Source organism: Cibotium barometz, chromosome 48 (genome assembly GCF_041138505.1).
Source record: "Cibotium barometz isolate CiBa-2024 chromosome 48, ASM4113850v1, whole genome shotgun sequence".
NCBI classification, from domain to species: domain Eukaryota; kingdom Viridiplantae; phylum Streptophyta; class Polypodiopsida; order Cyatheales; family Cibotiaceae; genus Cibotium; species Cibotium barometz.
In genome coordinates, this window is record NC_141093.1 from 16,109,765 (window position 1) to 16,131,693 (window position 21,929).

Below are 21,929 nucleotides of genomic sequence, written 5' to 3' on the forward strand. Positions count from 1 at the left end.
CAAGAAATTCCATACGTTGGATACCAGACGGCACCCTAAATTTAAGGGAAAAACATGCTACATATGACACAAAAAACCAAAGAAACTTCAAACTGCAAAGATTTTGGGATTAGAAAAAACATAAATGATGTAGAGCATGAATCCAAACTCCGGACTTTATATTACTGTAACTTGTTTACATCATACATGTATGATCAATGATGTATCATGTAACATGTTACATAAGTATGTACTAGGGACTAGGGAGTGTGGAGTGGTCAAATGCAAAAACCTGTCACTTGTAGGCATAGTTTATTCATACGGCAAACATACGACATACGTGTATGAGTCTGGAACTATGAAATAAGTATGGTTCAAACCTTGGAGAAATTCCATACGTGGGATTTCATGCTTCATTCTTAAATTAAAGGGGTAGACATGCCATTTTCAAAGAAGCGAACCATGAGAGACTTAAAATATGTGAAAACCATGATAGATGGTCTATCATGGTTTTCACAAATTGACCATGTTTCATTCGTCATAACTTTCACACATTGACAATTAATGTCTATGTCTAGAAAAGATGCAAAACATTTTCTTTTTTGGCATGAGTATGAAAAGTTTTTCCATATGTGACCATACGCATACGGGTATGGAAGTACGGAATATTTTCCATACGAGTATGAAAAAAACTATGGATACGGGTTTCTTCCCACCACCTCAGAGTGGAGACAGGTAGAGCTCAGTGCATCTTCAGAGCCGGGAAGCTCGTACTACGGACACCCAGAGAGGAGAGGATCTCAGGTTTCACTGTCTATTTCGTGGGGGATTCGGTCCACTCTCCAGGATCATTGACTTCTAGGACCAGCGTGTCCTGGGCCTCTTCCTGCGGGAGCTCCGCAGACACAGGGACACCTTCTTGAGACACAGGGCCGAGCCACCCCGCCCCCTCCCTCGGCAGCCAACCATCACCAGTTTCTTCTGGACCCAAGAGGTGGACACCGATATAGTGGATCTTGTAGACCCTCCTCGAGCTGGTCTGGACCTACCTCGCCCAAGAGGAGTTACCTCAGACCGAGCCTCCGCACTCCAGCGTGCCCGATGCCCTTGACCCCCCCCGTCAGCCACGATCACCTCATCAGCTGCAGCTCCAGGACATGCTCCACCGCCATCGAGCTACCTTTCCACGTGACATAGCTGAGGACCTCTCGGCTATACTCGTCAGCCCCATGCTTGACATTTTGGAGAGTGGTATACCATCTACTCGGAGTAGATGTTGCTCCCATGTTTTCATGTTCTTAGTATTCCATGACGAGTTTCCATGGACAGTTTTGTATCACCCCAGTGAGATAGCTATATTTATGTTTTCTTTCTGTTTTATTTTCCATTCCATGATAAGATATGCCATGGACATTATTGTATCAGTTTGGTCTCAGAGGCCCATTGGGTCTTTAGTAGACGCTTCCCACATGGGGGTCATACACGGACCGGAGGCACAGTGGTAGACTACATTATGGGGTCTTTGGAGACATCACAGCTTGTCACCTCATTCTCCATCCCACCTCGTCCTATTGGGGCAGATCATACATACTTGGCATTTTCACTAGCTGGATCACTGGTATCACCACCCGTCACATACCGACGCCACACACTACCATCCACTTCACACATGACATGGCAGACATATACAATGGCAGAGTAGAGGATGGGCTCCTACTCATGGATCCCCTAGCACCTATGGATACCATTACAGCCCAGTTGGCATCACTCCTACACACGGCTGCATTACAGAGCTTCCCACATCGTGTCCACTCAGGAGAGCCTGCGAGATCTGGGACTATGCCCCAGAACAGATGGTATGATGACGAGTGCAGAGCCCTATACTCACGGCTTCGCATACAGAGAGCCTTGGGAGCCATCACAGAGCAGGAGTCGAGGAGAGAGATGAGGAGACTTACTCGCCGCAAAAGGCGGGCCTTCGCAGAGATACAGGAGCTAGAGATCTTCCATTTCTTCATGAGTAGAGATAGCCCTATCTCATGGCAGCACCTCAGAGAACCTGGACACCGACACCCATTGCAGACCCACAGACATGGCACACATATGCAGAGGGCCTATACCACGCCCCACAACAGCCACCTATACCTCAGCCACAGGAGCCTCGACCTACCACAGCTAGCTTCTTTACCCACTCGATGGTAAAGGAAGCTATCCGCCGCCTACAGCATGGATGGGCCGCCGACCATATGGCCTACAGGGTGAGCATCTTATATATGCAGTAGATTCTTTGGCTCCTTTTCTTGCACACCTGTTTAACAGGGTACTAGCAGAGGGTTTGCTTGCAGAGTGGACAATGCACACCATTGTGCCGATCCACAAAACAGGGGATATGCTCGATCTGAGCAACCATAGGATGGTTATGGTTGGCCACGTGTTGGCCAAACTCTATGGTGCAGTGTTGGAGCAAGAGCTTAGCTTATATGCTGAGCGAGCAGGTTTACGCTCATCAGGGCAGGCAAGCTTCAGGAGAGTTTTCTCTACCACTGCATGTATTCACTTTGAGATGTATGATTGATTAGGCCAGAGTGAGGAAGAGAAAGCTCTATTGCTGCTTTGTGGATTTCCGCAAGGCCTTTGACACAATACCACGAGAGAGACTCTTTCAGCGCCTGCAGTCTCTTGGTATGTCCGAGACTATTGCTAGCACCATTGGTGTGAAGCAAGGATGCCCACTTTCCCCCACGCTATTTGGGTTATACATTGATGAGGTGGCTGACTTCATTACACGGGGAGACGGAGATGGAGTTGATCTAGTAGGTACCTCAGTACATATTATGCTTTATGCTGATGATATTGTATTAGTGTCTGAGTCTCCAGGAGGTCTACAGCAGCATCTACATGCACTCGATGATTTCTGCACACAGAGGGGTCTTACTGTGAACCTTGGGAAAACCAAGGTTATGGTCTTTCATACATCGAGACAGAGCTGGAGTCAGCTGACATTCACTCTCGCAGGACGCCAAGTGGAGGTGGTGACATCATACGTGTACCTAGGGGTTACCTTCTCTGCAGCAGCCACGCACTTTAGCATGGGTTCAGCAGCCAGAGCTAGATTGACACGGGGATATGCAGCATTGGCTATGCTAGAGAGACAGTGCCACCAGAGCTTTTGAGGCATCTAGACAGCTGGCTAAGGCAGGAGACAGAGGATCATGGTATGCACAGGTCACACATTGGTTCTCACAGCATGGCCTAGACATGGATCATCTACCACCATTCCAGTATGACAGGGATGCACCACATGTCCGTCTCTCTCATAGTGAGAGGAACAGAGTATTGAGACAGGACCTATTGCAACTCTATACACTAGGGACATGGATATCGGCTACACAGCCTCTTCCACCAAAGATGCTATACTACAGAGATCACTTCATGAGTATCACTGATGATGGATTTATAGAGAGGCCTAGATACATGGAGAGCTTTTTAGCACACGGCTCCTGAGTGGCTATTGGTCAGCTTAGAGTTTCATCACATCAATTGGAGATCAAGACTGGTAGAGCAGCACGGATCCCCTGAGAGGAGAGGGTATGCAAATTGTGCAGAGAGGAGGTGGAGAGTGAGGAGCATTAAGTATGCAGATGCAGAGCATATACAGCCATGAGAGAGAGAGATCCCATTTTATTCAGAGAGCCACATTCCCTATGCCAGATCTTTGAGGCAGCAGACCAGCGCATACTGGGGAGATTCATTCTAGACATACACCGTCACAGAGAGACATCATTACATGCTCAGACAGCTCCAGAGAGGGGACGACAGACACAGATTACTACATTTTTTCAGAGATCCATCCTACTCCCAGCCCCTACATAGCAGGGAATTACTCTCCAGAGAGTAGAGACACTCAGAGCCCACAGGAGACAGAGGATACCTGGCTTTCAGACACCACGCCTATCCAGAGAGAGATGACAGAGATCAGAGCTCAGTTTCACAGAGAGGGTGCGGAGTGACTAGCTCGCTTCAGAGCAGACCCAGGCATGTTCTTCAGGGAGCTGTGGACACCCCCTTCATTGATGTATACCATTTTATACCCCCAGTATGGTATAGGATGGAGCTAGCTAGGTTGCATATCATGATTGTATACTCCATGCATATATATAGCTTTGCATTCTCCTAGTAGTAGAGCTCCATCCCCCCCCCCCCCTCATTGTAGTTATTGCACACCCAGATTCAGCTTTTTTTTTAAAGTTCAGATTTGTTGGGATGACAATGGATGCCCCACACATGTACACTGATTTGTCTCATAGGCCGAGTTCGGTCTTTTGGAAGACGTTTAATAAATCTTTCTTTCTTTTCTTCTTCTCTCTCTCTCTCTCTCTCTCTCTCTCTCTCTCTCTCTCTCTCTCCTTGGACCAGTGGCTAGAGTCATGGACTATTGTGATCAGAGATGCTTGGGTTTTTATCTCCTGGAGATTCGCAGGCTCAGAGAGTCCATTATCAGGAGCAGACGCCCGACTGGCTAGGAGTCCACACAGAGATAGATTACTGACTTCTTTAGAGGGACTACCCGGGAGGACACACAGCCGACCTCCCAACAGTAGGCACCCCGTGGGACTCTAGTTGAGAGAGCTATCCAGTTGGGCAGATCCAGATGCCCGAGGGTTCGCGGATCCTCACATCGGAGACGATGCCTACACCGGAGGATTTAGAGCATCATTGTGAGGCATCGGGCTCGTCCGACCAGGCATCTCACTATGGGAGATATCCAGGCCATCCGGCAGAGACCTATGCTAGAGCTCCTAGGATTATTACCACTCCAGCCATGTACTGTTGTACTCAATGTCACTTTTGTACTCCCCCATATTCATGTATTCATGTATCCATGTACTCATGTACCCCATTTTGACTAGTAGCATTAGCTTCCCACTCTCCCTAGTTGCTCCTTCCGGATGCTCCCTACTGATGTATTGTAGGGCTAGATACTTACCTTCTTTTCTTTCTTTTCTTTTCCAGACAGTGTATCAGATGTCACATGGTTGTAACTTTGGTCTCATAGGTCACTTCGGCCTTTTGAAGAGGTTAATATAACATTTCATTTCATTTCTCCCTCCCTCCCTCCCTCCCTTCTTCTTCTTCTTTTCTTTCATCATCATCATCTTCTTCTTCTTCTTCTTCTCTCTCTCTCTCTCTCTCTCTCTCTCTCTCTCTCTCTCATGAGACAGCAACTTCAAATGTACTCTTAGTTTTGGTCTCATAGGCCACTATGGCCTCTTAGAGACGTTAATATATCATTTCATTTCATTTCATTTCTCTCTCCTTCTCCTTTGTCCTCTCATTTTACCACTCTCCTTCTCTCTCTTTCCCTCTCTCTCTCTCTCTCTCTCTCTCATCTCGCATGCCCATGATACCCTAGCGCCCCTACTAGCCTACATGTTCAATAGAGCCCTTTGTGAAGGATTTCCATCCTCTTGGTCCACCAACACCATCACCCCCATCTTCAAAGCCGGAGATCCACTTGATCCTAATAACTATAGGACGATCGTGATTGGCCACAAATTGGCCAAGCTCTATGGATCAGTGCTAGAGGCGGAGCTCAGTTCATTTGCAGAGAGCCAGGGATGCCGAGCCTCAGGACATGCTGGCTTTCGGAGGAGCTACTCTACCCTTGACCACATCTTCACCCTCCGTGCCATCATTGAGGAGGGTAGAGCACGACACTAGAGGATTTACTACTACTTTGTGGATTTCCGCAAAGGTTTTGATATTGTACCCCTAGCCCACCTCTTGCACTGTCTACAAGAGATCGGAGTCTCATCTGACATGGTTTGGAGCATCATCGCCCTCTATGAGTCCGTCACCGGACGAGTGAGAGCCCCAGGAGGTACATCACAAGGGATTTCCAACACCATTGGGGTGAAACAGCGCTGCCCTCTACCACCCACTCTTCTCGGCCTCTACATTGATGAGATCTCAAGCTTCATTAATGGATTAGGCGGGGCTGGTCCCACACTGGTAGGCATATTGATCCCCATACTGCTTTATGCAGATGACATCGTCCTCCTCTCAGACTCAGCCGAAGGGCTTCAGAGACAGTTGGATGCCTTACATGACTTTCTCACTCAGTGGGACGTCTCTGTTAACCTTGGTAAAACCAAGGTAATGGTGTTCAATACCTCTCACCCGGTCACATCTAGATTGAGCTTCACATATAGAGGGGATCCTGTGGAGATTGTCTCATCCTATGTCTACCTTGGTGTCACTTTCAGTGGCCCACGCTTTACCATGCTTCTCGCAGCACATGCCAGAGTGACGTGGGGATATGTAGACTTGAGCTTACTTGAGCGGCAGTGCTTCTAGGCACATTTCCAGGAGCCCAGGGCGAAGGGTTGGCTTTTTGACACCCTCGTTAGACCAGCCTTGATGTATGGAGCAGCTTTCTAGGGGCCAGATTTATCCGATGAGGATTGGCAGCGAGTTGAGAGGCCCCAGGTCATGATGTTCTCTTGTATGATCTGCTGCAAACCATCAGTCCAACACCAGATTATCCAGGCAGAGTTTGCTGCAGCCCTGATGGTAGTGGACGCACTCTTCCAGACAGTCATGTACCTTCATCGCATTAGTTACATGGATCCCCACAGGTACCCGAGGCTTGCCCTAGAGTCCTCCAGACAGCTAGCACTTGAGGGGCACTCTGGAGTATGGTATGCACTGGTTTCCACTTGGTTCTCAGTATACGGGCTCTGCATGGACCGCCTACCCCCCCTTTAGTAGAGTTTGGACTCCCCTTTTTTTCGGCTGTCTCACGAGAATACCAACTGGGTTATCCGGTCATATCTTCTTAGCCTGTACACACATTGCACATGGATCACACCCTTGGAGCTCCGCACGAAGATGCACTTTTACAGAGACCACTTTCTCACCCTCACTGAGGATGGATTCACTCAGTAGCCGGGCTACTTGAGTGTTCACATGTCCCATACCATGCGGATTGCGATTGGCCAGATACGGGTTTCCTCCCACCGCCTCAGAGTGGAGACAGGTAGAGCTGAGCGCATCTTCAAAGCCGGGAAGCTCGTACGGACACCCAGAGAGGAGAGGATCTGCCGACTATGCCACACAGAGGTTGAGACGGAGGAGCATTACAAATGCCGCTGTCTTGTATACTATGAGATCCGCGGGAGGTTTCACTGTCTATTTCGTGAGGGATTCGGTCCACTCTCTAGGATCATTGACTTCCAGGACCAGCATTGCCTGTGTCTCTTCCTGCTTGAGCTCCGCAGACACAGGGATCTTACTCTTTCACAGCTTGCACATATGAAGGAAGTCATGCCAGAGATTAGAGCGGCAAGAGAAAAGGGAAAGATAGCATTTTATAAAGAAGGGAGGGTGGTCATCGTGGAGCGACGCTCTACATGACGGTGCGAGACCTATGGGACCAAATTAAAGCTAGCAGCCTGGAACTGCAATGGATCCCTCAGACTTGATGTAGGTGCCTTTGAGGACAGCTTTAGAGATAGAGATATAGTCTTCTACTCGGAGACTCACCAGGCCCCTGGTTAGATGATGCCACAGGTGACAGGATACAGATGGGAGACAGCTTGCAGAGTAGGGACGAGATCGGTACACAGTAGTAGAGGATCAGGAGGGGTGGCAGTTCTTTTCTGGGAGGAGCTGCAACCGCTTCTACACATCGTTCGGAGAGATGATGAGGCCAGATATATGTGGGTGAGACTGAGGGCCGACACAGGCAGATTCCTGTATATTGCCATATGCTATTTTGCTCCTAGTACATCGACATATGCAGCACCTAGAGGGCAGTCTCCTTTCTCTGTGCTAGATGATGACATATGGGAGTTCTCTAGGGATGGAGACATCATCCTGTTAGGGGACTTTAATGCCCGGACGGGCAACCGCCAGACAGCCTTTTATGATACCTCGGAGGAGATGCTGAGAGAGCTGGACACTCTGGATATGGGATTAGACAGACGCTCACAGGATGTGGAGTGCATAGAGTATGGGAGATATTTGGTAGATATGGGGACTGCACATGGGTTGGCCATACTCAATGGCTTGCAGAGGTTTCCGTTAGCAGCTGGATTTACTTGCTTTCCACATAGACATGGTGCTAGCACAATGGATTATGTTATGGCTATGCCCAGCTTTGTTTCATGCATTGAGGACTTCACAGTTGGATCTCGGCCCATTGGGGTAGTAGTGGATCATGCATTGTTGACATTGACTATCTCTTTTCACTTTACCACAGCTCAGAGGACACGAGGGGCAGATCGCACTCGATATACTTTTACCTCAGAGACTGATGCTGTCTACAGAGATGGGATTTATAGACGTCTGTACACAGAGGAGCCAGGGAGACCTTTGGAGGAGTTGACCCATATATTGACAGAGACTTTACATGATGCAGCAAGAGAGGCATATCCACATACTCAGCCTGGACAGAGATAGCGTTCTAGATGTATGCCCCAGAACAGCTGGTATGATGAGGAGTGCAGAGAGACCAGAGCCCGACTGTAGCGGGAGGTTGCTTTGGGAGTCACTACTCACTGACAGTCACGTATTGCCTTCCGACGCCTTGTGCGAAGGAAGAAGCGGGCCTTCCTTGCTCAGCTAGAGCAGGAATTATACCAGCTGTTCTTGAGCCAGGATTCGAGGGAGGCTTGGCGTCTGTTTCATGAGTCCTCCCTTGCTTTGGCCATCACTTCTACAGAGGTTTGGGGTAGTTATGCAGCATCTCTATATACAGTTCCTGGACAGACACCTTTTCCTGACCCACCAGCACCATGCCCACAGACATGTACTTTCTTTACCGCAGAGATGGTAAGGAAGGCCATTGATAGGATGAAGACTGGGAGAGCATATGATCATGATGGATTGGTCGCGCTATGTGCGAAGGCTTACCCGAGACTTGGAGTAGGTCCACCATCGTGTCTATCTCCAAGTCAGGGGACCCTATGGAGCCAGGGAATTATCGCACTATTATGATTGGTCACACACTAGCACGATTGTATGCATCCATTCTTGAGCAGCAGTTGAGTAGATGGGCAGAGAGAGTTGGCATTCGAGCAGAGGGACAGGCAGGGTTCAGGAGAGGTTTCTCTACTCTTGACCACATCTTGACTTTGCGGGCCATTATTGAGGAGGGCAGGTCGCATGGGCGACGGATTTATTGTAGCTTTGTGGACTTCCGCAAAGCATTTGATACAGTGCCCAGAGCTAGATTGATGAGGCGATTACAGGATATGGGGGTACCCATAGAGCTCATATGGGGGATTATGGCTTTATATAGATCAGTTGCAGGACAGGTACGCACCCCAGAGGGTTTCTCTACTTTGGTTCACTCCACTATAGGAGTGAAGCAAGGTTGCCTGTTATCTCCTTCATTGTTTGGTATGTATGTGGATGAGGCTTCTGACTACATTGAGAGATTGGGGGACAGAGGAGCCCAGCTAGCAGGTACATGGATCCCACTATTGTTATATGCTGATGATATTGTGTTGATCTCTAACTCCCCTGAGGGTATGCAGCGTCATTTGGATGCTTTACATGAGTTTGCACATGATAGTGGATTGTCTGTCAACCTTGGCAAAACCAAGGTTATGGTGTTTAACACCTGCCAGAGTGGGTTAGGCGATCAGCTTCCACATTTACATATGGGCAAGAGATTGTGGAGTATACAGATGCATATACATATCTTGGGGTAGTATTCAGTGGGCCAGTGTTTTCGATGAGGAGAGCAGCAGAGACTAGATTGACTAGAGCACATGTAGCCCTGGGTGGTTTGGAGAGGATGTGTTCGCAGGTTCAGTTTCAGGAACCTCGAACGAAACTTTGGCTTTTTGACACTCTAGTGATATCAGCTATGCTTTATGGAGTGTAGATATTGGGACCTTCAGTGGGCCATCACAGCGCAGGCGGGTGGAGAGGTATGGAGAGGCCTTTGGTATCTATGATTGCTAGGATTATTAGAGCCAAGGCCGTGGTACCTCATGAGATTATTCGAGCAGAGCTGGTGGCTGCCCCTCTGGTGATTGAGGCTCTTACGAGATCAGTCTCCTACATACATGGCTTGTGGGATCTCCCCCGAGACAGATATGCACGCCTCGCCCTGGAGTCCTCCCGACAGTTAGCTTTACAGGGAGACACGGCTTGTTGGTATGGACAGATGACATCTTGGTTCCAGGCACATGGTTTTAGCATGGACACATTGCCTCCCTTCCAGTATTCTCTGGAGGCACCCTCTCTCACTCTCACACGGACAGAGATTACCAGACTCATCCGTCAGGATTTAGTTCAGCTGGACATTAGGAGGACATGGATACAGCTGACTGAGGAGCTGGGTACGAAGATGGCTTTCTACAGAGAGCATTTTCTTCAGCTCACAGCAGATGGTTTTGTGATCAGACCCAGTTACATGGATGTACACTTGTCTCATGCAGTACGATGTGCTATTGGTCAGATTCGCACATCCTCACACCAACTTGAGATTGAGATTGGCCGATATAGAGGTATACCAGCTGAGGCCAGGATATGCCGAGTATGCCATGGGGAGCCAGAGACAGAGCTGCATTATATATGCCATTGTACTGCATACTATGAGATACGTGGTCGTTTCCACTGTTTATTCAGAGAGGGTTTTGGACCACTTTCCAGAGTCATGGGATACCAGGACCAGAGGTGTTTGGGATTGTTCTTGCTTGAGCTGCGGAGACATAGAGATAGCCTGCTTAGGCGCACAGAGAGCCAGACTCAGAGGCACATTACAGACTTCTTTAGTCCAGCCATCACTGCGCCAGATGGACCACAGCAGCAGCAGGACATGGATACCGCCCACACCAGGGGTACACTGATTGATCGTGCGATTGAGCTTGGGTGGTCTAGACGCCCACAACTACGGAGGAGGGCATCCCAGCATAGACGGAGGTTGCAGCGGCGGATTCGGATTATTCTTGCGAGGCATGCGGGACACCCAGTCAGGGTGCTGACCACAGAGGATATTGAGGAGATCCGCCAGTGTCCGATGCCGCACATATTATGAGATGGAGGCACCTCCATAGTGTACCCCTCCGTCCCACATGATATTGTATCCCCTCACTATATTCCACTCACCTCCATAGCGTACCCCCCCTCACTATATTCACACCCTATAAGGGTTTCTGTTTACCTTTCAGTTCCAGTTTCATTTTCTAGGTGCCAGTAGTATCATCTTTATTTTTCATTTTCTGGGTTTTTTTATCCAGACATTGTATCAGATCCACCATGATGTAACTTTTGGTCTCATAGGTCATTATGGCCTTTTGAAGACGTTAATATAACATTTCATTTCATTTCATTTCATTTCTCTCCCCCTCCGTTCTCCCTCCCCCCCCCCCTCTCTCTCTCTCTCTCTCTCTCTCTCTCTCTCTCTCTCTAGAGCCCAGCTGGCATCACTCCTACACACGGCTGCATTACAGAGCTTCCCACATCGTGTACACTCAGGAGAGCCCGCGAGACCTGGGACTATGCCCCAGAACAGATGTTATGATGACGAGTGCAGAGCCCTATACTCACGGCTCCGCATACAGAGAGCCTTGGGAGCCATCACAGAGCAGGAGTCGAGGAGAGAGATGAGGAGACTTCCTCATAGTGAGAGGAACAGAGTATTGAGACAGGATCTATGGCAGCTCTATACACGAGAGACATGGATATCGCCTACATAGCCTCTTCCACCGAAGATGCTATACTACAGAGATCACTTCATGAGTATCACTGATGATGGATTTATAGAGAGGCCTAGATACATGGAGGGCTTTTTACCACACGGCTCCCGAGTGGCTATTGGTCAGCTCAGAGTTTCATCACACCGATTGGAGATTGAGACTGGCAGAGCAGCACGGATCCCCCGAGAGGAGAGGGTATGCAGATTGTGCAAAGAGGAGGTGGAGAGTGAGGAGCATTATGTATGCAGATGTAGAGCATATACAGCCATCAGAGAGAGATATCCCATTTTATTCAGAGAGCCACATTCCCTACGCCAGATCTTGGAGGCAGCAGACCAGTGCATACTGGGGAGATACATTGTAGACATACACCGCCACAGCGAGACATTATTACAGGCTCAGACAGCTCCAGAGGGGGGGCCACAAACACAGACTACTACATTTTTTCAGAGATCCATCCCCCTCCCAGCCCCTACACGGCAGGGAATTACTCTCCAGAGAGCAGAGACACTTAGAGCCCGCAGGAGACAGAGGACACCTGGCTTTCGGACACCACGCCTATACCAGAGAGAGATGACAGAGATCAGAGCTTAGTTTCACAGAGAGGGTGCGGAGCGACTGGCTCGCTTCAGAGCACACCCAGGCATGTTCTTCAGGGAGCTGTGGACACCCCCTTCACTGATGTGTACCATTTTATACCCCCAGTATGGTACAGGATGGAGCTAGCTAGGTTGTATATCATGATTGTATACTCCATGCATATAGCTTTGCATTCTCCTAGTAGTAGAGCTCCATCCCCTGCACACCTAGATTCAGCTTTTTTGTTCAGTACTTTTTCATTTTGTTGGGATGACAGAGGATACCCCATACAGGTACTCTGATTTGTCTCATAGGCCGAGTTCGGTCTTTTGGAAGACGTTAATAAAATCTTTCTTTCTTTCTTTCTTTCTCTCTCTTTCTTGCACAAAAAATTCTTGTTTATATATATATATATATATATATATATATATATATATATATATATATATATATATAGATATATATATATATCTTTCTATTAGCAAGATTGTGCACTTCTTGCACAAGGTGGATCTCAAAGTAAAGTTTCTAGATAGTGAGGAGAGCACAACACTTGTGTCACAAAAATGCATAGTATGCATCACTAACCCAAAACTTTCACTTTACAATACGTGTATGTCCACTTGCTACCCAAGTGCAGCTGGTGCGCACCCTGATTTTGGGAGCCTCGTGGTCCCCGAGTACGAGATGCATCTTCATGGAGATGCAAGCTCGTGGCTTTAGCCGTGCATTTAGAAATCCGAAACCTGTTCTTTATCGTAATCTTGTTAAGGGCTCTATAGCCAACACACATTCTTTATGAGCCATCCTTTTTCTGAACAAGTAATACTGGAGAACACTAAGGCGAAGAACTTAGTTGAATCAATCCTTTCTCAAGAAGATCGTTCACCTAAGTCATAATTTCCTCCTATTGGGTAGCACTTGTCTTGTTAGGAGGTCGATTAGGAGTGGAGGATTATGTCAATACAATGATCCTTTGGCCTCTCTGGAGGTAATTGTCCAAGTAGGGAGTTAGCAAAGCAATCAGCATAATCACTTAAGAAATTAATCTTATCCTGATCTATGGGAGTCACATAATCATGTTCAACATTATCACGTACAAAGACCAAGTAAGAACAAGCTGATTTCTTTATTGCTTTGGAAATAGAAATATAGTTACAATTGGTATGGAACTCCTAGTGGTATCCGTATCTATGCAAATTTCCCTAAAATTTACTTTCTTCTCCTTACGCAAAATCTTTGGATCCAGACGGCAATGCCAAGGCCTCCCAAGTATCACATCACATTTGTAAGCGGTGTTACAAGGAAATCTTCATGATCCAAATAACTTTGAATCTAAATACGAAGCTTCCCTATGATGGGAGTGAGTCAGTGACTAACTTTTTTGCCCTCAAAGGCGGCATGTCCATGAAAATCCATGCCCAACTCCTCGGGCTTTAACCCAAGAGCAGTAGCCATTTGAATGGGTATAAAGTTATTTGTAGAGGCATCATCAAAAAGGATCAAGGTTGTTTGATTCTTCAACTTGTCCCAAGTCTTGCATAAAATTCTACTCTTAGGTTCATGTGCAATATTACCCTGTACATCGGGTATGACATTCACACTTGGTTTTGCATCTTGCACATTCGTCTTTTTGACATTCTGAGGGCATTGAGACTTCATGTGATCCTTACTGCCACATAAGAAACATTTCCCCTCCTTCATGCATTCAAAAATTTACTGTCTGGACAGCTTGGAATCATCCTTCTTACTCCCCGGTTTCTTTTCAGAGCCTCTTTTTGTATACTTGGACTCATTAGGCATAAATTTAGGTGGCTGTCCACTCTTTTTCTGCTCATTTCTAGTTGTGAATTTTCCTTTGTATGAGCTGAATTCTTGCCTTTTTGATACTCCCTTGCCATGGAGTTCCTCGAAAATAGTGGCTGAATATATCAGCTCCTATAAAGTGTTGTGAGGATAAACTGTTAGGCTCTTTTGGATGATTCGTTGCAGCCCTGACTCGAATTTCCTTTTCTTCTCGTCCTCATTGATTGTCATGAAAGGTGTGACCTAGTGGTGTCCGACTTTCCATTATAGCTCTCAAACTTAATGTCCTTGACCCCAACTTAAATTCTTTGGCCTTCTTGCGGTGCCGAGCATTCCATCGTACCTATTCGTCATCTCCTTCGACATATCTATGATGATGGCAATAAGCACGCTCCAATAAACACCAAGTATAGCAGCCCCACTCACATCACTTGCTCGAGCTGCATGTCCTCTCATATCACTTGTTCGGATTGCATGCCCTCTCACATCATCATCAGAAGTCCCTTCACGCGATTGCCTGCGAGGTGGTTGTGTGAAAACCCACTTGTCCTCGTCATCGGAAACATCATTGCCACGGCTTTTCAAATAGGCAACAGTTAACTCTCAAGGTTTATCGATTCCCATCCGTTGAACAATTGCATCAAAAGTGACCACATGTGGCTGAGCATGGGACTTGGACTCAATAAGCCTATGTACATCCGGGTCCCTTTGCAAAGCATGGAGCTCTTCAAGCTCGTTCTCATCAAAGCATCAAGATCTTGTTGATCTTCAACCCTAGCAATTAACTGTGAATCGTTACCTACTAAAGTTCCAACTTGGTCTCTGTCTCTATTCTCTTCTCGCATGCGGCGAACACGAGTGATAGAATTCTCCACAAATTGATTTGAATAGCTGGCCATGATGTATTTACCAGAGTCTTCAGATAGAACAAGAATTCCCGGTGCCCCGGAATCGCTTCCTATTAGCTTTCCAAAAATGATACTGAATAGACTACAAGGGTGCAACAGTGTCCCTACGCAGACAGGAGGGCCACGAAGTCTTTCCACATGCTCACTGTCACTTAAACCAAAGGTAACTTCTTTCGAAGCGCGATAGTAAGACGAGGGCTACCCTAGAATCCCAATCTTCTTTCATGGATAATAACTCCTTACAGCCATATCCATCATCATGCATGGCATAAGCTTTGTAGAAAGCCAGGCTCTAATACCAATGTAACAAAGGGGCACTGTAACACGGAAATCTTATCAATCTTGGAAGATGGGCTGACCCCTCCTCCCCCTCCCCTTTATGGTTAGATTACCAAAAAGGAGTTTGCTTCAGATACAACTTTGTGGGTGCCCAGGGATTGTATTTGGTGTTCCTTGGCAGAACAAGAGATCTTTCCCGGCTTAAAGCACATGCAGGACAGCCATAGACAGACCACAACACTCCCACATCAGCCCGGGATTGTATTTGGTGTTCCTTGGCAGAACAAGAGAGCTTTCCCGGCTTAAAGCACATGCAGGACAGCCATGGACAGACCACAACACTCCCACATCAGCCCGGGACAGCCCTGTAAGGTTATCTCCAACCCTGCCAAGCCCAAAGAGCAAATCGACCAGCCTCAAGGGGGCTGTACCAGTAGTCGATCAAACCAAGCTTCCAGCAGGAACCAGCAATCTCTTCATGCCAGAAGGAGTCGCCCAGCACATAAGAAATAGTCCTCAAGTCAACTAGCCCTCTCGCTCCTCCAGGAGAAGTCGACCAACAGCTTTTTGATGCCTGAAAACAGCTGGCCAAGCGCGAAGGAAAAGTCAGATTCTGTCGACCAGCACACAGGAGAGTCTTGATCTCGGCACCCAGCAGTTTTAGCTCTCCCAAAATAGGTCGACCAGCACACCCCAGCCACTTGGAAAGCATGCGACCAGCTTCCACCTCTAGTTTAAGAGCTTCCCTGCTAGAAATATTCAATTGTGTGCTTTTTAGGTCTAGAGGGAGGCGCCTACAAGCAATTAGCCATAAATTGTCCAGTGCCCATCCTTTGGCCGCCACATGTATTAAAATAGTCGTGCCCAGTGTGTACAACTTATAAGTTTGCCCGGTCACTTATAAGTGAGTGTGGACTTGCATCAATAAATATTAGCATGTGAAAACATAAAGCTGTAAATTGAGTTTTCAGTGACACGTACCGTCTGTAAAACACATGTAGACCACCTGTCACAGTCCAAAACAGGTGTGCACATACACGTCCACAGGGTGCCTAGGCGTGCGTGGCCACATGGACAACACAGGTAGTAATCTCAAGCACTGTGCAAGCAAACATGACAAGTCATCCAAATATAAAATTAGGGTCATGCACACACACGAGTGCAACTATACTGGAAGAAACACCCATCTACTTAGTTGTATCAATCAGGTAAAGTGTTCAGGGATTCAAAATCCTTCCAGAATCTTCCCAAAACATATGTACAGATGTCAGATAATAAACCAGGATAGCTAGTTCGAGGAAAACACATCATGTCAAGCTCCACATGTATTGTCACACCATGTCAGGCTCCACAAGCCATACTTATACTATCATTTCAAGCTCCATATGCCACACATGTACAATATTAAACAGAAGCAATGAGGAATTTTGTGACAGCAGCTCCTACAAATCAACAAGGCAATTCTCTCTCTCTCTCTCTCTCTCTCTCTCTCTCTCTCTCTCTCTTCTCCTATGTGCAGGCTGGCTCCTATTGACGTGAAGAAGCCCATGCATCTCTTTATTACATAGGGTGGTGGCCTTTCACTTCTCAAAGGTCCACCCCCTCAGCCTTTATACCACAAGGGCTGGCCGGCCATAATCCATAGTCCCAAAATTTCATAAGCCCTTCACATAGTTTCCAAAACCACTAGGCTTATAACTCATGAAGCTACACACCAAGGCAAACCTACCCTATCACATGATGTCTACCCATGAACGGCTCAACCTGGAGCTGTCAGCCTGTTCTCATGGAGGCCGCATCTCCGAAGTGCGGTGTGGGGTCATTCCACGCACCCTTGCAATGAGCCGGACTCGTCAACCCCTGCCCACCCCTCCCCCTCCCCCTCCCCCCCCACCCCCCCCCCCCCCCCAAACAACAACACACACACACACACACACAACACCACCAACAAATAAAATGAATAGTATTACTAAAATAAAATATAAAAATAAAACTTTTATCTTTCACTTTTTTATTTTACTTGGTAAGCATTGGGTTAACCCAAGTATCTAGACTCTTTAGAAACCCAAATAAGTATTGCTTGGCTCGATAAGAAGCTTTACACCCCCCCCCCCCCCCCCCTTCTCTCTCTCTCTCTCTCACTCATTCCTTTTTCCAAGGCCAAGTTTCTTGTTTTAGTTGTTGCTTACATTGAAATTTTAGAAATTTGTATTACTTCTGTCTTTATTCTTTGCAAAATGTTCTCGTGTTTTTCATGCTTTTGTTTGTTTGTCATTAAATTAGTGCGAATATTCTCTCAATTTTGAAAGTTGGATATATCCTGATCTTATGAAGGTTTATCTTCTGCTATTTCTTCTCTTTTATAAAAATTTTAGTAGAATTTTGGAGATGCCGTTTCTGCAACTGTTAGTTTTTTCAGAAGAGGCCTTCAGGTTTTGCCTGTTTTTTATGTTTGCTAAGCTACTCAGGGGATTGGTTAGCAGGTATACAAACATCCTACGGGGTTCCTTTGCCCAGGATTTCCTACTGTTCCATTGCTAGGGCTGCTTTTGAACATGTTTCTTTTCGCCCAGGTCTTTTCTCTGCCCTTGATTGTTGCAGACATGAATAGTGATTGTGTTCTTGAAGAGTCTCCACATTTTACATACAGTCAAGGCAATCTTAACACAGTTTCTGTATGCACTGCATTTGTGTACAGCTGCACTGGGAGGCATGGGTGCGGTTTGTTATTCTGGGAGCTTTAAGTGTCGTGTTCTATGCAGTCTATGGGCAGTACCATGCCAAGCATGAACCTTCACTTAGAAATGATAGCTACTCTTATGTAGCTGTTGACACCATGGAAACTGATTTTAATGAAGCAGAGTCGTGATTAGCTTGTCTTGCTTGACGTACGTTCAACAATGAAGAGTATCATTTTGCTGATTTCAGAAGGGTACATGATCTGTATGTTGATGAAGTATCTTCCTTTCTGGCTGTGTACACTCCCTGAACCAATATGGCATGAGTGTAGCGCATCGTCATCATGTGGAACATCAATGACAAGAAATTAGGGCAGAGGTTCCATTAGCAGTTAGCTCAGCAAGGAGTGATTTGGACTTTGATGTCTGCCTATATTTAACGAATTGACTTTTGTCTTTGATCATATGGAATGATATCAGTGGCAGGATGGTAAGTTGAAAAATCACAGAGGCTTAACGGCAATCGGGATAATGAGCCAGCATATCTTTGATGAATTGCATAATGCTGTGCAGGACCTCTTTCCGATTCTCATTGTGGGCCATCTTTCCATATCAATGGGGACAGTGCATATGGTAGCAGACTAACAAGTAACTGCAGTGAATTTACTGCACTGTCTAGTAGTCGCAGCTGATAGTGTCAGTATTATGTTTTATGCTTTAATTTAATAAGAAATAAATTTGCATTTTTTTTCCAGAAAGGAGACTTCTATATTAAGTATGAAAAAATTTTACAAAATGGAGATTTCACACCACGAAAGGTGGAGATCTCAACCAATCAAGAGCCTTGTGCTGCCAATAGGGTCCCGAATGAGAGGACGTGAAAAAGATACGAATGTCCCACTCTCTCATAAACTGGCCGTGCTTCCTCTCCGCAGCCCTCGAAGATCCCTGGATTCTGGCCCAGGTAGCCATGATGGTGTGAATAATATCACTCCAAATCCTTCAAAGACACTCAGAAACAAGAACGGGAGTACCCTCAATGGCCTCGGTGCATCTAGCCTTCCAGGTATTCCAGGCTGAGATGCTAGCAATAATCTCCCAAGAACTGTCTAACCTCTGTGCCGGAGGGACAAAGTGTGAAAGTGGCAAATCCTGAAGACAACACTACCGAGCAACTCCTTGCCTAACCATAATGGCCAAGCTCTTGTCAGTCCCCTCCAATCTCAGCTGAGGCCCAGACCGTGTCAACCAAATGATAGAACCAAAAGAAATGATAAAATCCCTCTTAATCCTACCAAAGAGGTGTGCAATCGGAGACCAAACCCCCTGTGCTTCCCTGCATTCCCATAAACAATGGTAAACTGACTCCGAAACTCTTGCACATCTAGGGCATGCTGGGCAAGCACCAGTAACTGACCTCCACTGATTGGTGGCCAGACCACCATGAAGAGAAACCCAGATAAAGGAGGAAATCTGTGGCTTCCTATAAGAATGCCACAATCTCCGCCAAAAAACCCTATGAATGTCAATCGAAATGCCGTAGGATTCCCAATGGGGTCTAAGAGTAGGGACACTCTGAATGTGTCCCAAGATAAGATGTCTGGCATTCCGCACCGTATAACTGAAAAAAGACATGCTTTTCAAGGGGTTACAAGCATCCTTCCACACCCACTCATCGGGGTCCCAATGCAAATGTCTGATAGGGCAGCCACCATATAACCAAAGGCTAACACTCTGTGATAATCCCTGGGGGGGGTCAACAAAGACATGCTTCCCTAACCTGCCAACAACTCTGACTGGACGAATCTGGGGGCCCTCAATAAGGTCCTGTACGTCACATCTCTCCAACTGCTGCCATCCATCTTGTACAGAAAAAAAGATCGGTACATCATTCTCCCTAGGCAAGGGGAGACCCGTAACTTGAAGAGGAACACCTGTCCCAGAAAAAACCCCAAACCACAAACCAAGAATGATGACGGTCTTCCAAGAAAGATCCAGTAATCCAGTGGTTGGGAATGACTGCATCAATCTGTGCAATCCTTCGACTAGAGCCTCTCAAATGCTGCGTGAGATCCAATCTCCGTACCTCGGTGAGGCTCTGAAACCTCTTCCAAGCCAACATTGTAGGGCAAAGGGTCTCCCAGCCAGCCTAAAGAATATGCATAGCTGCCCCAAGAGACCTACCATGCACATCTAAGATCAAATCATTCCACAGAATGGGCTGTCGGTTAACTTCCTCTGTTGAACACGGGGGGATGTGTACCAAAAAAATCCTCAAGCAGTGCCAGGCTCGTAGGAGGGACCTAACCAGGGGGATGAAGGGAAGCGGTGAACTGCATCCGAAAAAATAAAGCATGAGCTGAGAGTCCAGTCACCTCCGCGAACAGGGACACACTTCGTGATCTGCTGCATGAGAAAGTCCTTCCACGGCTCAGTGCCTCGAAGAAAGCCCCTAACAACCAGCTTACACAGGAAAGCCTTACATTGCACCTCATGGTCAATGATATTCAATCCCCTTTCCTGCTTAGGCCTAATAATGGTTTCCTAAGCAACTCTAGCCCTGGTGTGTGCATTTCCATCAAGCCTTGACCAAAGAAAGTTTCGAATAAGGCGACGAAGCTGGCCAATGTAGCCCTTATGAAAAATCCAGCACGAAGCGATAAACCAAGTTGTGGCTAGCAAAACTTGGTTAACCACCAAAGCTCTAGAGGCCAAGTCGAGCTTCCTCCTACTCCAGTGATGAAGTTTGCTTTTAATGCTTAAGAGCACTGGAGCAAACTGTTGTGCAGGGGAGATGTCAACGCCCACCTAACAACCAAGGTATCTGGCAGAGCATCCTCTCTCAATCCAAGTAAAACCAACATCTATATCCCAATCTGCAAGAGGAGAATCACTGATCCAAAAACCAACTGACTTATGCCAATTGATAGTAGTAGCTCCTGCTGCCAAACAAAAGGCCTCCAAGGTTGTCCGGAAAGCACATAATCAAGCATGAAGCCTCAAGGAACAACGTCGTATCATCTGCTAACTCAGAGTCCAAAAACTGTTCCTCCGTACATAAAGGCAGCCTGAGATCCACAACACCAGGGGCAGCCTGAAGAAACCTGCTCATAGCCTCAGCTACAATGAGGTACAGTAAAGGGGCGAGGGGACAGCCCTGCCTCATTGAACGGGAAATCTGAAAACACTCACTGCGTTCCCCACAGGCTAAAACAGTGCTATGAGCCTCCCTGTATAGGCAAGACACACCTCTGATCCAATTTTGGGAGAACCCCATGTGTGCCATAGTGTCCTCCAAATTGGCTATCACCAATCTTGATCATGCCAAAGAAGAATGGAAAACTAAGAGTGTGTGTTGATATTAAAAAGGTCAATGCAGCTACCAGGAAACACCACTATCGATTACCATATATGGAGCATGTATTAAAATGGGTAGCAGGTGAAGAAGTCTACAACTTCTTAGATGGTTTTTCAAGTTACAATCAAGTGTCCATTGCATCAGAAGACTAGCACAAGACAACCTTTAACACAATGTAGAGACCTATGATTATAATGTTATGATTTTTGGCCTCACTAATGCCCTTGTAACTTTCTAATGATTGATGTGCACAGCTTTCAAGGACTACTTGCAAAAGTGGCTTTAGGTATTCATCGACAATTTGTGTGCACACTCACAATGGACGGAACATCTGGCTTGCTTAAATAAGGTATTTGAGAGATATCGATTATATTTCACATACTTAAACCCTTTAAAGTGCCAATTTTGGGTCAAGCACGGTGTTATATTAGGGCATATTGTGTCTAAGAATGGTATTTCCACCGATGAGAGCAAAGTTAAGTTGATTCTGGAAATACCACCGCCAACAAACTACAAGGGTGTGCAACGGTTTGTGGGACATGTTGGGTACTATCAAAGATTCATCATATTCTATGCTGAAATTGCCAGGCCATTGCATAGACTACTCATCATCTTTAAATGGATTGAA

The 21,929-nt window shown here is 46.7% G+C and overlaps 1 protein-coding gene across 1 annotated transcript in view; it reads left to right on the top strand.

Moving 5' to 3' along the window:
• The window catches only part of CAT9 (cationic amino acid transporter 9), a 58,855-nt gene extending 40,161 nt beyond the window's left edge, over nucleotides 1-18,694 (top strand). Inside the window, exons 7-8 of the mRNA XM_086785517.1 lie at nucleotides 17,749-17,838; nucleotides 17,964-18,694. Of these exons, the coding sequence (XP_086641643.1) occupies nucleotides 17,749-17,838; nucleotides 17,964-18,134 (261 nt within the window). The 3' untranslated portion in view covers nucleotides 18,135-18,694. The remainder of the gene's footprint in view (nucleotides 1-17,748; nucleotides 17,839-17,963) is intronic.
• The last annotated feature ends 3,235 nt before the right edge of the window (nucleotides 18,695-21,929 follow it).